The sequence below is a fragment of the Schistocerca cancellata genome, chromosome 2, assembly GCF_023864275.1.
Source record: "Schistocerca cancellata isolate TAMUIC-IGC-003103 chromosome 2, iqSchCanc2.1, whole genome shotgun sequence".
Taxonomy (NCBI): domain Eukaryota; kingdom Metazoa; phylum Arthropoda; class Insecta; order Orthoptera; family Acrididae; genus Schistocerca; species Schistocerca cancellata.
The window spans coordinates 1115622978-1115647913 of record NC_064627.1 but is presented as its reverse complement, the minus strand read 5'-3'; the positions used below and the strand labels follow the sequence as shown (position 1 = coordinate 1115647913).

The window sequence follows — 24936 nt, the reverse complement described above, 5'->3', positions numbered from 1 at the left end:
AGTACGAAGACAGGGGTTAGCAATCCTGACATCATCATAGCCATGATTGTTACTAAAGTTATCAAAACAATAAAGAAGGCTATGAGAGAATTTTTGCTAGAAAGAGCTGATAAGCAGTTGCTAGCATCCACTTAGACAATGAATGGACATTGGTAGGATGGAAGTAGAGGAATTATGGTAAAAGTTTAAATGGAATCTGTGCTCTGGAGAAGTATGTGATGACGAAGTGGATTAAGGGCAGAAAAGACCCACTGTGGTTTAAAAACAAAATTTGGAAAATTCTGAAGAAGAACATACTGTTAAACCCTTGGTTAAGAGAACATGCAAAAGACAAGAGGCAAAAGTTAGTGGGGATCTGTCCATCTGTAAAAAGATCAATGCATGAAGCATTCAGCAACTACCATCATCATACATTAGCAAAGTATCTAGTCGAGACCCCGAGAAAATTCTGGTCCTTTCTAAAATTGTAACTAAGATGGTTGAAGGCTTCTATCCAGTCACTTGTTGACCAATCTCGTAAGGCGACAGAAGACAGCAAAAGGAAAGCTGAAGTTTTAAATTTCACACTGAAGAAATCATTCACAACAGGAGGATTCTACAGGCATACTATCATCTGAACAACACATGGACTCCTGTATGGAGAACACAGTAACAGGCATCCCTGCTTAGAGAAGCAATTGAGTTGAAAACAAATAAGTCACCAGGCCTGTATGGAATCCCAATTTGGTTTTAGAAAGAGTACTCTATGGCACTGAGCCCTTACTTAGCTTGCATTTATTGTGAGTCTCTCACTCAGTCCAAAGTCCCAAGTGAATGTAAATAAGTGCAGGTGACTAGTATACATGGGAAGGGTAAAAGAACAGACCCACAAATTTGCAGACCAATATCCTTAATAACAGTTTTCTGCACAATCCTTGAATATATTCTCTGTTCAAATACAATAAATTTTCTTGGGACCAAGACACTTACATCTATGAGTCAGCATGGTTTTAGAAAACATTGTCCGTGCGAAAGTCAGCTTGCTCTTTTCTCATAGAATTTACTGTGAACTATGGATGAAGGGCTACAGGCAGATTTTGTATTTCTAGATTTCTGGAAAGCATTTTATATGGTGCCCCACTGCAGGCTGTTAACAAAGGTAAAAGCACGGAATAGGTTGGCAGGTATGTGAGTGGCTCTGAGACTTCTTAAATAAAAGAACCCAGTATGATGTCCTTAACAGTGAGCGCTCATCAGGGACAAGAGTATCACAGGAGTGCTCCAGGGAAGTGTAAAGGACCACTACATTTCCTTTATATGAAAATGATTTGGAGGACATGGTGGGCAGCAATCTGAGGTTGTTTGCTAATGATGCTGTATTGTATGGGAAGGTGTCAAAGTAGAGTGACTGCTGGAGGCTACGAGATGACTTGGAGAAAATTTCTAGTTGATGTGACATATGGCAGCTAGCTCTAAATCAAGAAAAATGTTAAGTTAATGCAGATGATTAAGTAAAACAATCACATAATGTTCAAATACAGCATCAGTAGTGTGCTACAGAACACAGTCAGATTGATTAAATATCTAGGCATAACATTCCACCTGTGTGGATCACATGTAAAGGAGATCACATACAGCAGACTAGTGCTGTCCATTCTTGAGTACTGCTTGAGTGTTTGTGATCCCTACTACACTGGATTAAAGGAAAACATCAGAGCAAATCAGAGGCAGACAGCTAAATTTATTAACAGTAGGTCTGATCAGCACACAAATATTATGGAGATGCTTCAGGAATTCAAATGGGAATCCATGGTTGGAAGAAGATGTTCTTCTTGAGGAAGACTACTGAGAAAATTTAAAGAACTAGCTGAGCCGTGCTCTCTCCCAGCTATGCGTTTTCGTGAACTTCGCTGCCTATCTGTGTTTGTTTTCCCACCCTTGTTGAAGTTACATCATGGTTCTTCTTCCTTCTACAAGTAGCAGCAGTGATGTGTATCAATATTTGCGCCATGTACCACCTTTGGTTTGGTGCATACAGTTTCCGGCTGGGGGGTCTGCCGGCACTCGGTCGATTGTTGCGGACGAGGGAAGTTATCTCCTCGTGGTGCAGTCGACTGGGTCAACTGGCGGTCCCTGCACAGTGTTGGAGCATGTGTGGAGCTGTCCGATCGTTACGAGCTTCGTGGTTCACCGACCCAGGATGTCAAAGTTGAGTAGTGGTTTCAACTACCCAAGCCACGTCCATTCATGTTGTGGTGGTTTGTTTCGGTGGTTTGCTGTTGGGGAAGTACTGCTACGAGCAACACCGAGTGTTTCTGCTGCTGAAATTTAGCCACCATGCGGTGCAATTAACTATTCTGGTTGGCTACAATTCGAGTGCACCAGTGGAATTTTCTGCCTTGTGGCCGTTAGTGTTCTGGTTACCTGCCCTGGGCACTGAAGTAAATTCAGGCAGTGTTCTTTTGGGTGAAGTTAACTATATTACTGTGTTTCAAATTCAAGTGTACCAGCGGAATTTTCTGCCTAGTGGCCGTTCGTGTTCCGGTTACCTGCCCTGGCCACTAATGTAATTTCAGGCAGCGTCCTTTCCTCACCTGTTGTCGCTGTCCAACATGGTGCGTAATTTTGACAGCTAATACATACTACATTGTGGATTATCATGTTTGTAACCTTTTCTATTTGAGTTCTCATGTACTGATTGATGGGAAGCAAGTCATCATGTCGGTCGGTCCGTGGCTTCCCCTGGTTGGGTTCCGACGGATCAAGTGCAGTTGGGCTCACCATCTGTCTCGCCTAAGTGAACGAGTGCAGACCGACTTCCCTGGAGGTTTCTGAGTGCCGTTGTCTTTACTGTCTTTCCCACCAGTGTTTACTTATCTGTTTTCAGCTACTGAAAATTTAAGGCTTAATGGTTATTTTTTCTTTTTTTCTTACAAATTTTGCAAAATTAATTGTGGGCTTTGTCTTGCAACCTTATTTTTAAAATTATCTTTCAAGGTAAAACACTGCGGCCTTCTGCCTTTAAAATATTAGGGTAATATACTTTAAAACTTTGAAACTTAACTGTGGCCTTCAGCCACTGGTATTACACCTTGCATATGTTTGTTCTATCTGCTTTGCCTTGAGGCTTTCCACTTAGCCATGATATATGTTTTTTAATTTATTTTATTTGTTTTTAATTGCATTTTCATCATGTTGATTTGTAAGATTTCTTGTTTTTAAACATTGTGGCCTTCTGCCTTTAAAAGTCTATGGTAATATATTCTAAAATTTTGAAACTTAACTGTGGCCTTCAGCCATTTGTATTGCACCTTGCATATGTTTGTTCTATCTACTTTGCTTTGAGACTTTCCATCTAGCTGTGATAGACTTTTTTTTTAAATTATTTTATTGCTATTTTAGTTGGATTTTTATCTTGTTGATTTGTTAAGATTTCTTGTTTGCAGGCCTTCAGCCATGGAACAGTTGCATTTGGTAAAGGTTCGGCTATGTGCCACTTTGGTTGTAAATGTGTTATTGAATTACAATAAATTACAATTAGCAGGTGAAACTGACCCCAACCTTATTTGGTCCTTTCCACACTTCTAATTACCTGTTCTGCCCAGCGGGTTAGCAGGCGTATCACTAGCATTTGCAGTTGACTGCAGAATCCTACTGGTTCCAACATACATTTTGTGTGAGGACCACAAACAAAAGATATGAGAAATTTGGTCTCATGCGGAGGCATACAGATGGTCGTTTTCTTTTATCTCTATTTGTGAGTGGAACAGGGAGGGAAATGACTAGTAGTAGTACAATGTAACTTCTGCCATGTACCATATGGTGGCTTGCAGAGTATGTGCGAAGATGTGGATGTAGATGGAAGTTCCTTTTATCAGTTGGCAAATCAGAATGGACAACTGGATGGGTAGCGGTAGTCCTGAAGATCAACAGAGGAGCAATTAATGCATACAGTTCACATTCAACTATCAGAGTCAGGTGTGTTTGCTAGTCACCCAGAAGTGCTACTAACCAGGCTGTGGTTGATGGTTGATGTGAGAGAGATAAGGAATGAAGGTCACAGGTTGCAAGATGCTTTCATAGAATTACATAGGGAAGTGCAATCGAACAAAATTCTCATCATGGTGCAGGGTAAGTACAAGGAATTGAGGTTATCATCTGGCAGACTGAGAACTTGATTGATGCAAGTCGCTGACACTGTACCATTGGCACTATTATGCAGGGAAAGAGGGTGATTGGGCATATGAGAAAAAATTAAAAGACAGTGTTTTGAATGGTGGATAATGAAGATATTCAGGAGTTGAATGACACAACTGGACAAGTGCAACTGATGACAAGTGCTACCAAAACCATAGCATTTAAACAGTGATTTGGGAGAAATACAGAACCAGTTGAGCTTACTACACAGCAAAATTGCAGTAGCCAGAGTACTGCAGACAACAGATGGACTCAATCATGCAAGACTAGAAGTAGAACCTTTATAAGATGCAGTTTACTATGTGGTAATCAGAAAACTGGGTTCAGTATTATTACTGCCACACCAGTTTCTCACATGGTTGAGACTAGCAGAAACTACAACACATGATGGAGCTACAGGAAGAGAACATGGTGATATTTTACCACATAGCAACTGTGGAAGTGAGTACAGAGGTATCAGAGTTATAAAATTCACCTTTACCTAGTACAATGGTGGACAATGGGTAAATGAGTATAAGTGAAGATGTGAGAGGTATTAGTAATTTCTGAGCTTGGAGAAGCTCAAGTTCTTCTGCCCTAGAGGACCTATAGGAGTGTCTAAAGGAAACTGTCCCTATTTGTCCAGCCTGAGAAGTGAAGACTGACATGCAGACATGTGGAGTGCAACTGTTTCTAGTGAAAGCATAGGCAACGAAATTCCAGAAGGAAATATTGGCCACAGAACATCATTTTAAGAAGGTTGGAGCATACTGGATCTGCTCAGCTTTTGCACAAGAAACTGTGACGATGAATTGCTGTGAGAATGGGAAACCTACAGGCATGGTAAAATTAGAGTTATGTAACAGCAGTAATTTGGTGAATGGCACAACTTGTGAATAGCCGGGATGAACTTCTGCCTCTCAGCTACACTCACAGGAATTACTGTACTCCAACTGACTGATTCTGCTATGTCTTGGTCAGAGAAACTGCTGCAAGTACAGCCAAAACAAAATCTAACCCAACTTAGCAACACCCTAAATTCTGACCTCATACATTCTTTAGATACACTAATAACACCTCAGCATGGAAAAATTTCCATGACTCAAATGTTTCAATACATTCAGTGATAACATGTCAAGAGAACTGACATTGGAATATAACTATAAGCATTACAAAAACACCAGACTTGCTATGTTCATGACAGCAGTTTGTGTACTTTACTTTTGTTTCTGATGTAGAGATATCCCCCCGGACCTATTGACTCACCAGATGCCCATCAAGTGACTAACAGACATAACCTGGAAAGCATAGACTAAGAAAATTTATAAATCTGTGATAGCTTGTAATGAGAGACATGGGAATAATATAGCATAATTTTGAAAAGGGTTCAGTACACAAAAGCTTAAGAATAATAGCAGCAAATTAAAGGGACAAAAGAAAGACCGATATGGGTCAGCTTACATGATCAAAAAAGTTGGTGCAATGAGCAAAATGTACATGTCAAGACTGTTGCAGAGGATATCAGAGGCAAAATTTGGGATGATATATTTTCGTAAGGAAGCAGTATTACACTGCAGAATAATTTTGTGTACATGTCTAAATTTTTTTGAAAGTTGTATCTGGTGAGCTCAGAGCCGAGGTGGCCAGCTTGGGTGCAAATCGGAATGTCAACACGGCATACCACCAATAGAGAGGAAGACAGCGCACCATGCGAGCATTATCACACAACCTCTAAGTGAGGGAAGTAAAAGAGCAAATACCACAAAACGACATAATAGGACAGTATGAAATAACTCTCCATAACTTCAAGCATGAGAGTGCCATTGCAATAGAAAAATCTTGCAGAAGACCCAAGCTCCACAACTGAGAATAATTATTGAACCATAAAAGTGAGACAGGGAGTGCTGACGGAACCAATAAAAGAGGATCTGCAAGCTCTCATCTTCACACTATCTACGTGTGGCACACTCCTGCAGCCCCCTTTTGAAGTCGTGAACACCTGCTGCAGTCTTGGTTGATCCATGGTAGATGTCCAGAGCCTGACCTTCATGACAACTTACATCCTGGACCAAGCCATCCTCACCTAACTGCAATACGGGTTATCTATGAGAGTGGTGAGGTGTAGGGCCGCACTGTACTGCAGAATCTCAAGGGCAAGCAATGCCTACCCAGCTCTATGCTGCTGGCTGCAACACACTGACCTGTGGTTTCAACATAAAGACTCACAGATGGGGCACATCAGCACTTCTTCATGGCATGCTCTGATGCCTGGCTATCATACAACACACTGAGCTAGTTCAAACTCTGTATACTCCTCCTGGCAAATAAATGTATCAACAGATACTGCTATCTCTCTCACACCTGTGGGTGTTACTCTGGACCACTCTCCACAACCTGTGCTTGACCTCCTGCACACGTAGCAACCCCAGCTCCCCACACCTTTCATGGCCTTTCCCTTCTATAACTGCTGTCTTGTTTCTGTACAAGTTGTAATTAGCATTTTGTTCCCTGTATTTTACTCCCACTACCTTCAGAGTTTCAAAAAGAGTATTCCAGTCAACACTGTCAAAAGCTTTCTATAAGTCTATAAATGCTACAAATGTAGATTTACCTTTCCTTAACCAATCTTCTACGGGTAGACCCGATCTTCTGTTAGGTTGACTTTTACAAGTTTTTCCTTCTGAAAATAATTCATGTCAGTATTTTGCAACCATGACTTATTAAACTGGTAGTTTGGTAATATTCACACCTGTCTGCATCTGCTGCTGCTCAGCCAATAACTAGCATCAAAGCGGATACAGGGATTACTAAACACAGGGTTGTCATAGAGAAAATGAATACCATAACCACCTAATCCTCCAAAACTAAACGAAAAATATACCTATTCAAAAAATCAGATAAAAATTTTCTTGGTGCCTTCCTGAGAGACAATCTCCGCTCCTTCCAAATTACCAGATGTGGCTTGAATTCAAAAAAATAGCATCGACAGCAACTGAGACATTCCTACCAAACAAATTAACAAACAATGAAGCTGATCTCCCTTGGATCATAAAATGGATCAGGACACTGTTGCAGAAACAACAACAAAGCATGCCAAATTTAAATGACTGCAAAATCCCCAAGATTGGTGATCTTCTACAGAGGCTCAAAATTTAGCATGGACTTGAATGCAAGATGCTTATAATAGTTTCCACAACAAAACTTTGTCTCAAAACCTGGCAGAAAATCTGAAGAGATTCTGGTTGTATGTAAAACATGCTAGTGGCAAGACACAACCAATGCCTTTTTTGCACGATAGCAATGGAAATACCATTGATGAGAGTGCTCCTAAAGCAGAGTTACTAAACACAGCCTTCCAAAATTCCTTCACTAAAGACGATGAAGTAAATATTAAAGAATTCAAATCTAGAACAGCTGCAAACATGAGTAACTTGGAAGTAGATATCCTCAGAGTAGCAACACAATTTAAATCACTTAGTAAAAGCAAGTCTTCTGTTCCAGATTGTATACCAATTAGGTTCCTTTCACAGTACACTAATGCAGTAGCACACGTAATGTGTTCGAACACCCTGAATTACATCTAAGAGAACAGTCTATTGACACAAAGTCAACATGGATTCAGAAAACATTGTTCTTGTGAAACACAACTAGCTCTTTATTCACATGAAGTGCTGAGTACTATTGACACGAGTTTTCAAATTGATTCTGTATTTCTAGATTTCCAGAAGGCTTTTGACACTGTACCTTAAAAGCGGCTTGTAATTGAATTGCATGCTTACGAAATATTGTCTCAGTTATGTGACTGGATTCATCCTGTCAGAGGAGTCACAATTTGTAGTAATTGATGGAAAGCCATCAAGTAAAACAGTAGTGATTTCTGGCATTCCCCAAGGTAGTGTTATAGGCCCTCTGCTGTTCCTTATCTACATAAACAATTTAGGAGACAATCTGAGGAGCTGCCTTGGGCACTCTACTAAAGTCATCAAAAGATCAGAAAAAATTGCAAAACGATTTAGAAGAGATATCTGTATGGTTCAAAAATTGACAATTGACCCTAAGTAATGAAAAGTGTGACGTCATCCACATGAAAGCGAAAAGGAATTGTTAAACTTCAATTATACAACAAATCAAGCAAATCTGAAGGCCATAAATTCAATTACATACCTAGGAATTACAATTATGAACAACTTAAATTGGAAAGAACTCACAGAAAATGCTGTGGGGAAAGCGAACCAAAGACTGCGATTTACTGGCAGTACACTTATAAGATGCAACAGATCTACTAAAGAGACTGCCTACACTATGCTTGTCCATCCTCTTTTGGAGTAATTCTGTGCGGTGTGGGATCCTGAGCAGATAGGATTAATGGAGTATTTCACGAAAATTCAAAGAAGAGCAGGACAGTCTATATCATCAAGAAACAGGGGAGTGAGTGTCAGGGACATGATACAGGTTATGGAGTTTGATGTCATTAAAACAAAGGTGTTTCTCATTGTGGCAGGATCTTCTCATGAGATTTCAAGCACCAACTTTCTCCTCCAAATGCAAAAATATTTTGTTGACACCAACATACATAGGGAGAAACAATCATCATAATAACATAAGGGAAAACAGAGCTCGTGCAGAAAGATATAGGTGCTCTTTTTTTCTGCATTCCATTTGCAAGTGGAATAATAGATAATTATTGTGAAGGTAGACAATGAACCCTCTGCCAGGCACTAAAGTATGACTTGCAGAGTATCCATGTAGAGGGAGATGTTATCTTTGGAATTTGAATCAATACAATCTTCTTGAAGTCTGAGGGTATTTTGCTGTTTCAAAGATCTTGCATGCCACATGGAATAATTTTGTCAGGGCTGGCCTCCCAAGGATATGAGTAGTTCTGACAGTTTATCGTTTACTTTAGAGGCCATGTTTCAACTTGGCTTTTCTAGTGCTCTGACAAATTCTTCTAGCAGCATCATGTATCCCATCTCATCCTCATCTACATCCCCCCCATTCATAATATTACCTTCACATTTGTCTGCCTCGAATAGGCCATCCATATACTCCTTCAAGCTTTCTGCCCCCCCCCCCCCCCCCCCCACCTCCCCTTCTTTGCTTGTTACCGGTTTTCCATCTGAGCTCTTGATATTCATACATCTGCTTCTGCTTTCTCCAAATAAGTTTTTAATTTTCCTATAAGTGGTATCTATCTTTCCCTTGGTTATATGTGCTTCTATATCCCTAGATTAGTCCTTTAGCCATTCCTGCTTGGGCAATTTGCACTTCCTGTCAATCTCATCTATCTCACTTTGTATTCCCTTTCATCTTCTTCACTTGTTGCATTTTCATATTTCCCCTTTCATCAATTAAATCCAGTACCTTGTGTGATATCCATGAATTTCTACTAGGCCTTGTCTTTGTACCTATTTGATCCTCTGCTGCCTTCACTATTTCATATCTCAAGGTTAATTTGTCTTCTATTGTATTCTTTTCGCCTGTTCCAATCAATTGTTGCCTAATAGTCCCTCCGAAACTCCCAACAACCTCTGGTCCTTTCAACTTATCCAGGTTCCATCTCCTCAATTTCATACCTTTTTGTTTCAATTTCTTCAGTTTTGATCTACAGTTCATAACCAACAGAGTCCACATCTGGCCCTCGATAGACTCTTAAACCAAATGTTAGCAATGATAAAATTACTCTCTTTACAAAGTTCTACCAGATAGCTTCCTCTTTCACTCCTTTTCCTTAGTCCACATTCACCCACTATTTTTTATTCTCTTTCTTTTCCTACTATCAAATTTCAGTTCCCCAACACAGTTAAATTTTCCTCTCTCTTAACTATCTCAATAATTTCTTTTATCTCACCATACATTGTTACAATCTCATCATTTTGACTATGATAATGCATTCACTGTGCTGTTTGTAGTAGCTTACATGCATTCCTATTTCATTACTCATTATTGAAACTACTCCTACATTGCCCATATTTGATTCTGTATTTATAACCTTCTGACCAGAAGTCCTGTTTCTCCAGCCACCAAATTTCACTAATTCCCACTATACCTATTATCAACCTATCTATGTGCCTTTTTTAAATTTTCTGACCTACATGCCCAGTTAAGGGCTCTAACGTTGCACGCTCAAACCTGTAGAATGCCAGTTTTGTTTCTCTCGATGTTGACATCCTCCTTAGCGGTCCCTGCTGGAAGGTCTGAATAGGGACTATTCTACATCCAGAATATTTTACCCAAGCACATACCAGCAGCATTTAACCATACAGCAGAGCTGGATGCCCCTGGGAAAAAATGGTGGCTCTAGTTTGCCCTTGCTTTCAGCCATTTACAGTACCATCACAGTAACACCATGCTGGCTGATGTTACAAGGGCATGTCAGTCAATCATCCGGACTGTTGCCCCTGCAACTACTAAACAGGCTGCTGCCTTTCTTCAGGAACCTCTCAACAGATACCCTTCAGTTATGCTTGCACCTACAGTGTCACTATCTGTATCACTGGGGCGCACAAACCACCCCACCAAGGGAAAGTTCTTGATTCATAGGGTTGGGGGGCTGCTTGGCACAGCATGATAATAATACTACACAGGGAATACTTGCTAACATTATGTAATATTATATTTATTTGGTCATGAATAAGATACAAAATTCTTTACTTTCACACTACATATCATATAATTAGAGTACATTTAAATGGGGCTTCTGTAAAATGAATCTTCCTAGAAAATCATACACAGATACTTATTTTATTATTATACACTGTAGTGTTTCGAGAATTTCTACGCAAATTTTAGAACCACTCAGCCTTCTACCATCTCAAACACATGTCTGTGTGTGTGCAGATTTAAATTCAGTCGCAGGAAGAATGTAGACGTGGCAGTCGAACAGCATCAACAAATACCTGTCGGACAGTCCATGGATGTTTAGTGAGTGCATAAGAGGACCATGGAGTATTTATGTAACTCTGTGATAATAGTGTCAGTGGCTATTGTTAGTGAAAAAAGAACTCTTAAAAAACTCTTATTCCAGCCTTGCTAGAGGCACGATGTATTTCATGAATCCTGTGATATAAGAGTTATGGTTATTAAGCCAACTCTTTCGTGGATGTAATTAGATTTGTTTCTGACATGAGGTGATACGGGTAACTTACAAGAAGTCAAATATTTATGTGAGAAGGGAGAAGTTTGTTCTGTAGGACATTTTAATATATTGTTAGTTGATGAAAAGTAACCTTTGAGTATCTACTTATTTCACAAGTAGAGGGAGAATTTTAAATATTCCTGTACCTAGCATCACTCTTCAGAGAAGAAATTTGAAGAGATTCCAGAAGCGAGTGAAGAAGATTGGCTGTGGACAACAAGTAAGTCATCTCGTAACAGTAGTGGAAGTTAGTATACCTACTTCACACTTAAATCATCGTCCAAAGCACTAGAACTACCTATAATATGATTACAACACATCTACAAATATATTCATCTGAACTGTCATTCATAGTCAAAGATGACTTGGGAAGTTCAAGAATAGGAGTACGGTATGGCATACCTATGGAGATGCTAAACAGTATTGTGTTTTCTTAGAAGTAATACATCCGCAACGATATCTGAATACAACAGTCTACCTATGTGTGAAAAATGTTTTCTACATTCCATTCATATTTACTCTTATCATTTCATTTACTAATATTCTATTACTGAAGAATTTGTGTCACACAGGTTACATATATTGTTTGTAACTTATTGATAATATTTCATTACAAGCTAGGAAGCTGGTACCCATGTAAATACGTGTCTCAGCAATTGTGAAGCTTGGGTTATTTCCCATTTGTTATACTCACTATTCATTACTTTTTTAAAAAAATGGACAGGAGACTACATACAAAAAATTAAAAGCAAGGTAAATAAAGAAAAGCTTAGGACGCTTTACTATCGGACCAGGAGATGATACATCTCTGTAGAGGCTACATGTTTGTCTTTCGATGATGGTTTATGTAATCCTCTGTACAAGAGGACATAAACTACATTTATGCACTTCATTTACCTATATACTATGTGTGATGAATTAAAATCATGTATAACACTTATGTTTCTTTGCATATTTCATCCACGACTGAAGGGCATTATGGTACTTTATATACTTCATTCAGCGTTTAGCTACCTTTGATGAATTCAGATCAATTATGAATTTGTATAATGTAAAACAATTATGAAGATTTATCCAAAATCGTTCACTGAGAGCTATCTATGATGATTCACAGTCGCACATGTCACCCATGAATAGTTTTATATAAAAAACTCTCATTTTTATGATACCTATAGTAATTGAAGATCAAATACGGCACTTGTGATATCTGGCAGAAGTCATTCACTATTCTATTACCTGGGATGAACGGAGTTCACATAAATCATTAATGAAACTCATGATGATTTGACATCATGAATGATGGTTTACACAAATCATGCACTGTTATGATACCAAAAACAGATGAGGAACAAATCTTGATTTAACTGAGAGATGAGCAGGAGTGATGCACTAATTTAAGGATATATTTTCCCATTTGACTCCTTATTTCTCAATAGTTAAACAGTGAGTTTGAGGTAAATATGGAGCTAATACACCTATGTTACATGCAATGGTAAATTAAAATAAATATTAAAGAGTTATAAAGATTTGTGACTCAGATTTAGGTTCTAAAGATGGTTGTGCTTATTGGATGAGATGGTATGCAGCTGGAGGTACCAATCACACCAGAAATGGATTCTATATTAACTTATTAACACACAGAAAATGTCCTAGAAGATAAATATTATACTGATATGATATCCAAAACCATGAAATAAAGGTTGTGCAATACAATCCATTAATTTTTTTTTTAAGCAAAAACATATTTTTGAAGGTCATGTAATCTTCATTAATATGAAATAGCAGGATGTTGAGGCCATTTTTGGGGGCCTTTGAGGGTGAAGCAGGTAATGACTGTTCTGTAGAACAGAGAGCCACCATTATCCTCTGAGACACCAGTGATGCACCACCAGTAAGGGAACACGAGATGGAATGTGCGAAGGGTATCTGTTTTTGGCTGTCGCCTTTCCTTCCTCCCCTCAACATACCTCATGTTTTATTTCCTTTTACGCTTCCCTCGATGGATACCAGTTCTATCCTCCCTCTTTCGGTATTCACTAGTTCTGATAGCAGGACCCTTATCTTTTCTGCCAATTTGATTCTCAGTGAATTTATTCTTTTGGACAAATTTACCAGGGTTACAACTTCACAGATAGACATGTTTACAGGGACAAATGGGATTGTTGCACTACAGTGATACACCATCATGCATACACTCAGAGAAGACCTAAATATGATTAATTATACGTCAGAAGAATAACTTTATTACTTTCACAAATGTACCCTGCAAAATAATGCGCAGATGTTAGCAATGTCACACTGGAGAGGGAAATTGTATTTATTTTCATTATATTTGCTAACATCCAGCTTCGAGCCAAAAGGTATCATGAACATCCATAGCAGCAAAAGTTGCCATCAGTTTTGACTAACCTAATATAAGTGTCGAATAAATAACAAAGTCAATAAATGTTAACAATAACAAGGTACTGCTAAGTTAAATAACTGACGACAGAGGGGGACAGAGGAGTATGTGAGAACCACGAAGAAGGAAAGTCAAACAATCAGATATGGGCAAGTTCATCTTAAACACATGATTAGGGAGGAGAGAACAGAGGTGTAAATTGATAAGCAGGATACTGAACCTTTATATATGAAGTGTCGAGTGAATAGTGTAGTTACACCATGGATGGGGGACCTACATCTGTAGTGAGGAAAGGGAGAAATAATATAGGAATACCATCACTGAGAGAAATGTTGAATGATGTGCGAGAAGTCTTTCTTAGGAAACAGATGCTGTATGAATATAGTTTCTTGAGAGATAGAATACTGAAGATTTTGAGCCTTACTCTAAGGTCGTATATTACTGGTCTAGTACATATACTTAATTAAGAAATTATGAAGAATGGCACCAGAGTCCGATTTCTGCATGCTGACCACAATCACAGTTCAACAGATTAAAGCATTCTGCAATGCAAAACTCAAAAGTTACTAAGTACTCAAAATGTAGCTCCATCTGCATGGCTGCAGTTACCACAAAGAGATAAACTTGTTATATTTAGAGCTGAAAAAGAGACTTACCGAAAATGTTGTAATTCTGAACAAAAGATAAATGCTATGGATAATCCTAGTACAAAGAAGTTTGCATCTACTAAAGAAAAATATACAGAGCAAACAAATATTAAGTAACTTTTGATGTCTAGGGATATGCTCCAGGTACGAGACAGAGTGCACATTATGTACTCACAAAACAAAATACCCTAATGTTGAGGGTAAATTGTAAAATTTAACTGAGGGTGAAAACTTGCGAGACGTCAAGAGGGTCTCAATACTGATATAAACAGTTAAAACCTGTGAAGATGGTGTTAACTATAACATTAATATAGAAAATCTAACAACATTGCCTTGGGAGTTAAGCAGAGATGTTATGCATGATACAATAAATAACTGTGAAAGGGTTCTGTGGTATCTCATAACAGACATTTAATTGCTTAAGTTTATGTAATAACAGCAGCATCATTCATCTGAGTGGGGAAATTTGTAGTGTTACATATCACTACAGGAGAGTGGTGTGTAGCCTATATGTACCTACCGAACGAATGATAGTTGTGAATGAAAACCATATAATAGTTTAGTGGTTAAGAATAAAAAGCTATGTGGACGTTTCTGTTGTCTGCTTTACTATTGCTGTATGTACGTATGGATGCTGCTAGTCTTTGAGGTGAGTAGGTGATCACAATCCTACAATGAGATGCAGTATCTGTGTGAGCTTAGTGTATCCTTCTTGAGCCATCAGCCCAGGTTGGAGTCGTGTGGTGCACCGCCAATTAAAGGCACCTGCCATAACAATGCAGTTAGATATCAGGGCAAGACAGAAAAAATTCAATTGAAATGTTAACTAACCCTTGCAATATCAAGGACGGGAGGAGTACGTTGCACGCACCTTTTGAAAATATTGTAATATACTCTGGAACTTTATATTTTAAAATATTGAAAAAAATATTTATTGTTTTTAATGAAATCTTCTACCAGATTCCATAAATATTTTAAATTTTTCAGTTAAACTTAACCCATAAATTTAAGTCTCAGTAGTAGATGTGACTTTTCACAATGAATGTCATATTCAATATTTTCAAAAAATAGAAAATCCAGGATGGAATGTAACAGTACTATGAAAAGGAAAGTTGCTACTCACCATATAGCAGGGATGCTGAGTAGCAGATAGGCACAACAAAAAAGACTGTCACAAATAAAACTTTCAGCCAGTAAGGCCTTCTTCAACAAGAGAGATCAAACACACACACACACACACACACACACACACACACACACACACACACACGAGCGCGCGCATGTGCGCAAACGCAACTCACACACACAACTGCAGTCTCAGGCACCATCAGTGCATGATGGGAGGGGCGACTGGGTGGGGGTAAGGAGGAGGCTGGAGAGGGATAGTATGGTAGGGGTGGTAGATAGTGAATTGCTGCAGATTATGCAGGTTAGACAGCGGGCAGGGGAGAGGTGGGGGGGGGGGGGGGGGGTAGGGGAAAAGGAGAGAAGTAAAAGGACTGGGTGTGATGGTGGAATGATGGCTGTGTAGTGCTGGAATGGGAACAGGGAAGGGACTGGATGGGTGAGGACAGTGACTAATGAAGGTTGAGGCTAGGAGAGTTATGGGTACATATGATGTATTGCAGGGAAAGTTCCCACCTGTGCAATACAGAAAAGATCACATGACTGGTTTCACATATAGCCCTGCCCTTGATAGGATAGGTGATGTTTGTAACCAGACTGCAGTAGGCTGTGGTGGGAGGATGTATGGGTCAGGTCTTGCATCTAGGTCTATAACCCAGGTATGAGCAATGAGGTATGGTGTTCAGAGCAGGGGTTGTGTAAGGATGGATGAGTCTATTGTGTAGGTTTGGTGGGCAGTAGAATACCACTGTGGGAGGGGTGGAAAGGATAATGGGCAGGACATTTCACATTTCAGGGCACGACGAGAGGTAGTCGAAACCCTGGCGGAGAATGTAATTCAGTTGCTCCAGTCCTGTGTTATGAGGGGAATGCTCCTCTGTGGCCAGACAATGGGACTGCCTGTGAAACCAGTCTTGTGATCTACAAGCTAAGCTGCAACCACTGTACTGCATTCTATGTGGGCATGACAACCAACAAGCTATCTGTCCGCATGAACTGCCTCCAACAAACTGTGGCCAAGGAAAAAGTGGACCACCCTGTTGTTGAGCATGCTGCCAAACATGACATCCTTCATTTCAATGACTGCTTCACAGCCTGTGCCATACGGATCCTTCCCACTGACACCAGCTTTTCTGAATTGTGCAGGTGGGAACTTTCCCATAATCCTCCTGGCCTCAACCTTCTATAGTCACTGTCCTCACCCATCCGGGATCTTCCCTGTTACCATTCCAGCATTACACAGCCATCATTCCACTATCACACACCTTCTGTTTATTTCTCTCTTTTTTCGCTCCTCCGCTACCCCCCACCACCCAACCTGTCCCCTGCACTCCATCTAATCCGCAGCACTTCACCGTCTGCCACCCATACCATACTATCCCTCCCCCTCCCCACCCCAGCCACCTCCTCACCCCCAACCAGTCACCACCCCCATCATGCACTGGTGCTGCAGCTCGCAGTGTGGTTTCAGTTGCCTGAGACTGCAGCTGTGTGTGAGAGTTGCATTTGTGTGTGTGTCATCTATTGTTGATGAAGACCTTACTGCATAAAAGCTTTATTTGTGAAAGTCTTTTTGTTGTGTCTATCTGCAACTCAGCATCTCTGCTATATGGCAAGTATTCTAGATTTTCATGTTCAGGACCCTACTTATACATCAATATCACTTTAAAAAGTATTTGGTGCCAACAATAAATAACTAAATTCATATTTAATTTTTTATGTCCACAGCAGACAATTCACCATACATCTCTAGCCGCATGTGGTTGTTGGCAGATACAGATATGTCCATGCAAAGATGAGAGTAAAATACGTGACTATCAGGCACTGTGTGTGTGTGTGTGCGTGTGTGTGTGTGTGTGTGTGAGATGCCGAGTCACAGAAAGGCACAATAGAAAGACTACTTTTTTGTTGTGCCTTTCAGCGATTCAACATCTCCGCTATTTGGTGAGTTGCAGCTATCATTTTCATTATATTGTTACACTCCATCCTGGGTTTTCCATTGTGTGTGTTATATATGTCTATATAGACAGACGCACACAAACAAACAAAGAAAGAAACAAACACACACACACACACACACACACACACACACACACACACAGACAGAGAGAGAGAGAGAGAGAGAGAGAGAGAGAGAAAATTGATATGATCATTGTTGCACAAGATGAGTAATTTCCACTGAAATTACTTGAGGCATATTTAATACTGAAATACTTAATATGAATGAGTGAGCAGTGGCCATTGTTGATATGTTTTCGGTTGATCACTGTCATATTACATATATTAATGTGAGGAAAGATCTCAATTCCAACCACTATGAGCATGTAATTCATCCACAAGAAAGATTAGCAACGAGCGGTCACAGCTGTCATTATTTTCTCTGGAAGAAAATCAAGTAATATCTGAAAGAAAAAATTATTATTAATTTATATCGATAACCAGCTTGATGATTTTGTTACATACGTAATGTTTGTTCTGGATATATCAGTAGCCTATCAGCATATTACTTCTTAATAAGAACTATGTTTTTAAATAGGAAAACGGAATAAAGAATGAAATAACTGGCGCAATACGTGCATTTTTAATTTGACTACTCTGACAGATCCTTTAAAATTTTCTGTCCTTTAGTTTAAAAATTAACAAAAAAGGGATTGAGAAGAACAACTAAAACCGCACTTACCATTCATAACAGAAGGGTCAATACTACGAAGCATGTCATCCCACATTATGACACGTAATGTGGGGTAGGTATCTCGAACAAACTGGGCAACTCCCAGAATGTGTTCCAGGAATAACTGTGCTTTTCCATGTTTACTTGTTTCTATTCTTCGAATGCATGTTGGACATATGCCTAGGTGCCAAACCTGAAATTATACAGGTATGAGTAACAATGTTTTTACACTACGCGTGAAAGGATATAAAAAGCATAAAACAAACAGATAAAACCAAACATACCTCATCAGCACCAATATGTATGTACTGAATGTCAGGGTGAAATTCAACAATTTGTTTAATCAAAGATGTAACAAGTTTCAGTGCTCCTGGATGAGATGGACACATTGAGCTTGGGTAAGCAGCCACTTCTCGCAGAGATACCCATTCTTTGTGTTTTAGAACAAACTGTAAAATGACACACAGTTGTTGATATCAGCATGATAATAATTGTCACAAAGAAACATAACATGCTTAAATCAATTAAAAAATAATTCACCAGTTACTGAACCAGAAAATGTTATGTTGTCACCACAACCATTTAGACAAAAATGTAGAAAAAGCCATCATAGTGATTATTATAGTGATGGTACTTTAATTCACTACTGTTTTAGAATTGATGAACCTATGTACCAAATAAATGGTGTATGCAACCTACATCAATATAAATGTCTAATCCCGATCAATATAAATCTAACATGATGAAAATGCATGCTCACCATATATATGTAGTCAATTTGGTCTGCATTTATTTACGTGTTACACACACACATTAAATGTTAAATCCCTATGATACTACTACACAAATACATATTTTGTAATACATCATTTATTGAAATACTTTGGTCCACAGCCAAATATACCTTCATGAATTTCTAAAATACTGACAAAATTGTGAAAACCAATTTCATTATTATGGAAGTCCCAACAATCTCTAAGGGCTTCATCTTCGTACTACAATGAAATGTCACCATATTCACCTGATGATTGAGCTAACTTTCTACATATAGAATTTACAGCAGATTTGGTGTCTTGGTCCATCTTTCTTGTTGTATGTACTTTAGCCCATACACAAAAATGATTTGACCTTTTCTACGTACATCTGTTGATTGTATGAGGGTGGATCAAAAAGTAATTTCCCCTGTATCTTAAAAATTTAATAATGAACATACAACAGCAAAATTAATAAAAATCATAGCCTGCACTGCTCTCTATAAGACACTACTGTTCAATGTAGTCACCATGCATTTCTACACATTTGCACCTCTGCTGAATCCAGGGGTAAAACCCAGTTTGGGAAAATTCAGGGTTTTGCTTCTTGACTCATTTTTCTCAGAATGATTTTAAAGCTGTTGACTGTGAATTATGAACCATCTGCCTCTTCAAATCACCTCGACCGGTGTCTGTGACAGAGGTTGTCGGCTGTCTGTTGTGCAGCTCACCTGCATGTTTGTTTCTCTGTTACCAAACTTCTTCACACAACCTTGCACATTGCTGATGTCCATTACAGCATCCCCATATGCTTTCTTCATGGACAAGGTCAAAATCTTCGAACAAAAAACAAAACTCTGAATTTATCCAAACTGTTTTTGACACCTGGGTTTAATGATGGTGCAAATGTGTACAAATGTACAGTAACTATTTTAAATGGTAGTGTTGTATAGAGCCAATGGCCTTGCCACAGTGGTAACACCGGTTCCCATCCGATCATCCAAGTTAAGCACGGTAAGGTTGGCTGGCACTTGAATGGGTGACCGTTCGGTCTGCCGAGCACTGTTGGCAAGCTGGGTGCAACTGACGAGCTACTTGATTGGGAAGTAGCGCTCTGGTCATGAAAACCGACAATGGCTGGGAGAGCAGTGTGTTGACCACATGCCCCGCCAGGAGGAAGACACAGCGGTCGAACAGTGCTGTTTGGCCTTCAAGTTCTGTTAGGACAGAGTTTAGTTTAGGTTTTTAGTATTATGTAGAGGACAGTTCAGGCTATGATCTGTACTGACTCGCTGTTATATGTTCATTATTGGAATTTTTATGACAAAAGAGGCATTACTTTTCGATCCCCCCCCCCACATATTAATACGAAATTGGAAATCCTGAGTGAAATAAAATAATGCAAAGAGTAAAGGTAATTGCTCACCATACACTTGAGGCATTTGTACTGTCCCACTTGTACAAGCATGTACACCGTAGTATGCTCCAAATGTAACACCGCTAAGACAGTTGTTACACTACACTTAATATTACTGAATATTGGAAGTTTTTCACCTGTGTAGACATGAACAATAAAAATGGCAAAACAAGCTATGTTATAAAAACGTGACAGTCTGTGTAGCAGTCCAGGTGTCTTGTGGTTAGAAGTTTGTTTTATATGTGGGTATGGAAGCTCAGAGGAGTTCGACATAAAATGATGAGCAAGCAGCATACCCCACCATCAAGTGCAATACCACCACATCATCAAGTGCAATACCATCACTGTGCAGAAGTTGCTGTCTCATATTATACTCACTGAGGACACCAGAATTAACTGAGGGGAAGCAAGAGTTCGAAAGGTCCAAATGTCACTGTCAACTGTGGTAAAGATGTGAGGTAAAACTTTCCAGTGCAATCTTACGATGTTTGCGGTAAGTGGCTCTTTTTCTACAGTACACTGAATGAGTTGAATATATTCTGTTTCTGTGCATAAATATGTTTCATGTAGTTGCACTTTACAGGCACACAATTTGAAGCAACAGTCCACAAAAACTACTTTCTATGGTGCTGAAATTGCACTCTCTTTCCAACCAACCCCCCCACCCCTCTCTCTATCTCTTATCTATCTGTCTTTTCTTTTTTAGAAGGAGAGGGTGAATGTTATCTCTCTCAGTTTGGTACTCAACTGACTGTAACACAGTACTCTGCCACAATCTCAAAAAACTTTCTTAGCCATGCATGTGTAGTGTGATTAAAATGCTTTTAATGCAATTCCGAAGAGATTTCCTTATAAATCCATACCTCAATTCTCATATTTAATGATTCCTAAGGATAAATTTCCTCCTAAACAGGTTGACCACTGTCCAAACTAAGTCTGAACAGAGCTTCAGTTGATCTGCAGATTGCAGTTTGGTGTACTAAGATTAACGATAGTGACACCATTTGAAATGCAAACCACAAAGGCCAGTAAACTGCACATATATCTTTCAACAACTCACTAACATACAGAGGATCCTATGGCTGCTGGATCAACTTTTAATACTATTAATTCTGCCATGTGGTGGTATTGATGATCTTGCTATGTGATTTCCTGAGTATCTGGTTTCAAACCATTGCAGTGCTGTTGGCATGTCTCGTATGACAGTGCAGAATTTGTTGTTAGACCTGGGAATAGGTGGTCTCTTAAGACGTTTCAAGACTTCAGTGTGGATGTCTCAGCAACATGATGGATCATATGTGTAGCATAGCCCACCTAGTCTTGCATACTGCCTTTCTAGCTAACTAATTATACAGTGCCAGTTCATTCAGCTGAGCATCCATTTTGGTGGCTTCCGTCTAGGAAGTGTATCCAGATAGGGAAGTGGATATCTGAGTGCAGAGCAGTGTCCACTTCCCACTCTGCAGATGGTGCTCAGGAGCCCTGTCTCTGCACTCTCTGTTCTGATTATGAAGGGAGTAAGTGTGCTGAGTTTAGAGATGAAGAGTGTTTGCAGCAATCAGTCTAGGGTACAATCAATCTACACTGACGAATACGTATTCCTGTTAAACAACTTCAGCCATTGGAACAAGGTCCCACTGTGGGCCTGCAGGACACCAGATAGATGTATCGACAGACTGCTGCACGTGCTGGGAGCAATCTATTGGTGGTGGGAGTCGACTGGAGAATGGAATGGCATTCTGTTGTTTGCAGTGATGAAAGTAGGTTCTGTCTGGATGGCTATTCTGGATGTACAAGTGTATAGTGTAGATGTGTTGAGCAGCCTATTCTGGATTGCATTCACCCATGACACGAAGGTTCTACCCCAGGATTGTCAGTGTGGGGAGAGGAGGGGCATCAATTACAACTCATGGTCACACTTGGCATTTCTACAAGGTAAAGTAACCAGTGCCCGGTACATTGGACAGACTGGCACCACCTTGCTATGGTAATTTTTCAACAGGAAGGTGATGTGCTTTTTCAGCAAGATAGTGCACATCCACATGCAGCTGATGTGATACAACATACTCTTTGTGGTGTACAACAACTGCCCTGGCCACCAAGATAACCACATAACTCACCAATTGAACACATATGGGACATGATGAAGCAGGAACCTACTCATTCTCCAGAGCCTGCAAGAACCGTTGCCAAGCTACAACAAATGGCATAAGATGTCTGGGCAGTCTGTCTCAATGCACCACCTACCACCTTTACAATCTCATGTACATCTACCTCTACATCTACATCTACATCATACCCTGCAAGCCACCTAATGGTGTGTGGCGGAGGGTACTTTCGGAACCACTGTCTGATCCCTCAAGCCCTGTTCCACTCGCAAATAGTGCATGGGAAGAATGATTGTCGCTAAACCTCTGTATTGGCTCTAATTTCCCGAATTTTCTACTCGTGGTCAATACGCAAGATGTATGTGTGGGTACATAATATGTTGTTCGACTCCTCCTGAAAAGTGCTGTCCTGAAATTTCAATAGTAAATCTCTCCGTGATGCGCAACGCCTCTCTTGTGACATCTGCCAGTGGAGATTGCTTAGCATTTCAATAACGCTCTCTCGCCAGCTAAACGATCCCATGACGAAACACACCGCTCTTCGTTGGATCTTCTGTATCTCTTCTATCAGTCCTACCTGAGAGGGATCCCAGATAGATGAGCAATACTCAGGAATCGGGCAACAAGTGCCTTATAAGCCACTTCTTTTGTGGATGAGTTAAATTCCCTTGAGATTCTGGGTCTGGTATCTGCTTTTCCCACTATCTGTTTTATGTGGCCATTACAATTACAGTCGCTCTGGATAGTTACGCCTAGATATTTTGCGACAGATGTTGCTCCAACTGTTTGTCATCGACAGTGTAAATGTACAGTAGTGGATTTCTTTTCCTATGTATGTGCAATAAGTTACATTTATTTATGTTCAGGGTCAACTGCAAGAACCTGCACCACTCATCAGTTCTCTGCAGGTCGTTCTGCAAATCCTTACTATCTTCTGGCATTCCTACTTTGGTACAGACACCTACATCATCTGTGAACAGCCTTAAAGAGCATCAGAAGCTTTCTACTATATCATTTATTCATTTATATATACTGTGTCACACTTCCCTGTGGTGCTCCATATATTACTTTTACATCTGTCGATTTTGTTCCATTGACAGCAATGTGTTGAGTTCTATCAGCAAGAAAGTCTTGAATCCAATCGCAAGTCTGCTCCGATACTAAATAAGCTTTATTGAAATCAAGGAACACGGCATCAACCTGAACGTCGTTGTCCATTGCGCTCCCCATGGAGGAACAGAGCGAGCTGAGTTTTGCAGGATCTCTGTTTGTGAAATCCATGTTGATTTTTATAGAGGAAATGTTCATTTTCCAAAAAAGTCATAATTCTTGAGCATATCTGGTGTACACTTACATAATTAGCTTGGAAGGAATGGAGACTCTCTCTTAGGAAGGCATGAAGCAAATTTTTATCTGCTGTTTTAAATAGATATATTTTGTGTTTATTTATAATGGTTTTGATTGATATGGTTATGAACCTCGCTACAATGACCTTGTGTTCACTAATCCCTGTATCTGTCACGATGCTCTCTATTAGATACACACGTACACCTTTATTACCACCTGAATGCATACATTATGTACTGATGCAATTGTCTGGGCACCCTTTGCTGTGAAATACGTGTTTCACTTGGTCTGAATTTGCTATCATATACATCCACTATGAGGAATTACCTGTCAGCTCACTTGTCAATAAAATGACCTTGCCCTTGAGGGTGCCACATTTTTATTTTCTGGCAGTGTATGTCTATGTTAAAAAGCAGATAAAAATTTGCTTCACATATTCCTTCCAAACTATGTACATGTAGACCAGATGCAGTGTGAATTCAAAGAAACAGTACTGATAGCAATTGAAAGTTTCATGTAAATTAATAAGAGCTGGGACAAATCTCCCATGATACATAAAACAGATCAGGAACCTGCTGAAAAAAAAGAAGAAAAAAACCCACACCCACGCACACGCACACACACACACACACACACACACACAGTATGGAAGAATGCAAAATCTCCAAGACTGGTGCTCTTTTACAGAACCTTGAAATTTGATGTGGACTTCAATGCAAGATGCTTTTGAGAATTTGCACAATGAAGCTCCTTCTCAAAAAAAGCAGGTAATCCAAAGGGATTCTGGCCGTATGTAAAGCATATCAGCTGCAACACACAATCAATATCTTCACTGCATGAAAGCAATCATAGTGTTACCAATAATAGTGTCACTAAAGTAGAATTGCCAAACATGGTTTTCTGATATTCCTCTACCAAAGACGATGCAGTAAATATTCCAGAATTTGAATTAAGAACAGCTGTCAGCATGAGTAATTTGGAAATAGATACCATGGTGTAATGAAGCATCTGATGTCACTTCATAAAGACAAGTATTTCAGTTAAGGTTCCTTTCAGATTGTACTGATGAAATGGTTCCACTTTTAGCAATTATGTACACCTGCTTGCTTGACTGGAAAGTTACACTTGTCTCAAATATTCCAAAGAAAGGAAATAGAAGTAATCTGCTGAATTAT

At 39.5% G+C, this 24936-nt stretch overlaps 1 protein-coding gene across 2 annotated transcripts in view; it reads right to left on the bottom strand.

Annotated features, from left to right (window-relative positions):
- LOC126163148 (hexosaminidase D-like) overlaps positions 1-24936 on the bottom strand; it is a 195068-nt gene that overhangs the window by 128990 nt on the left and 41142 nt on the right. For both annotated transcript variants that reach the window (XM_049920077.1, XM_049920078.1), the window contains exons 4-5: positions 18422-18586; positions 18147-18330 (exon numbers count right to left, since the gene is read on the bottom strand). In XM_049920077.1, the coding sequence (XP_049776034.1) occupies positions 18147-18330; positions 18422-18586 (349 nt within the window). The remainder of the gene's footprint in view (positions 1-18146; positions 18331-18421; positions 18587-24936) is intronic.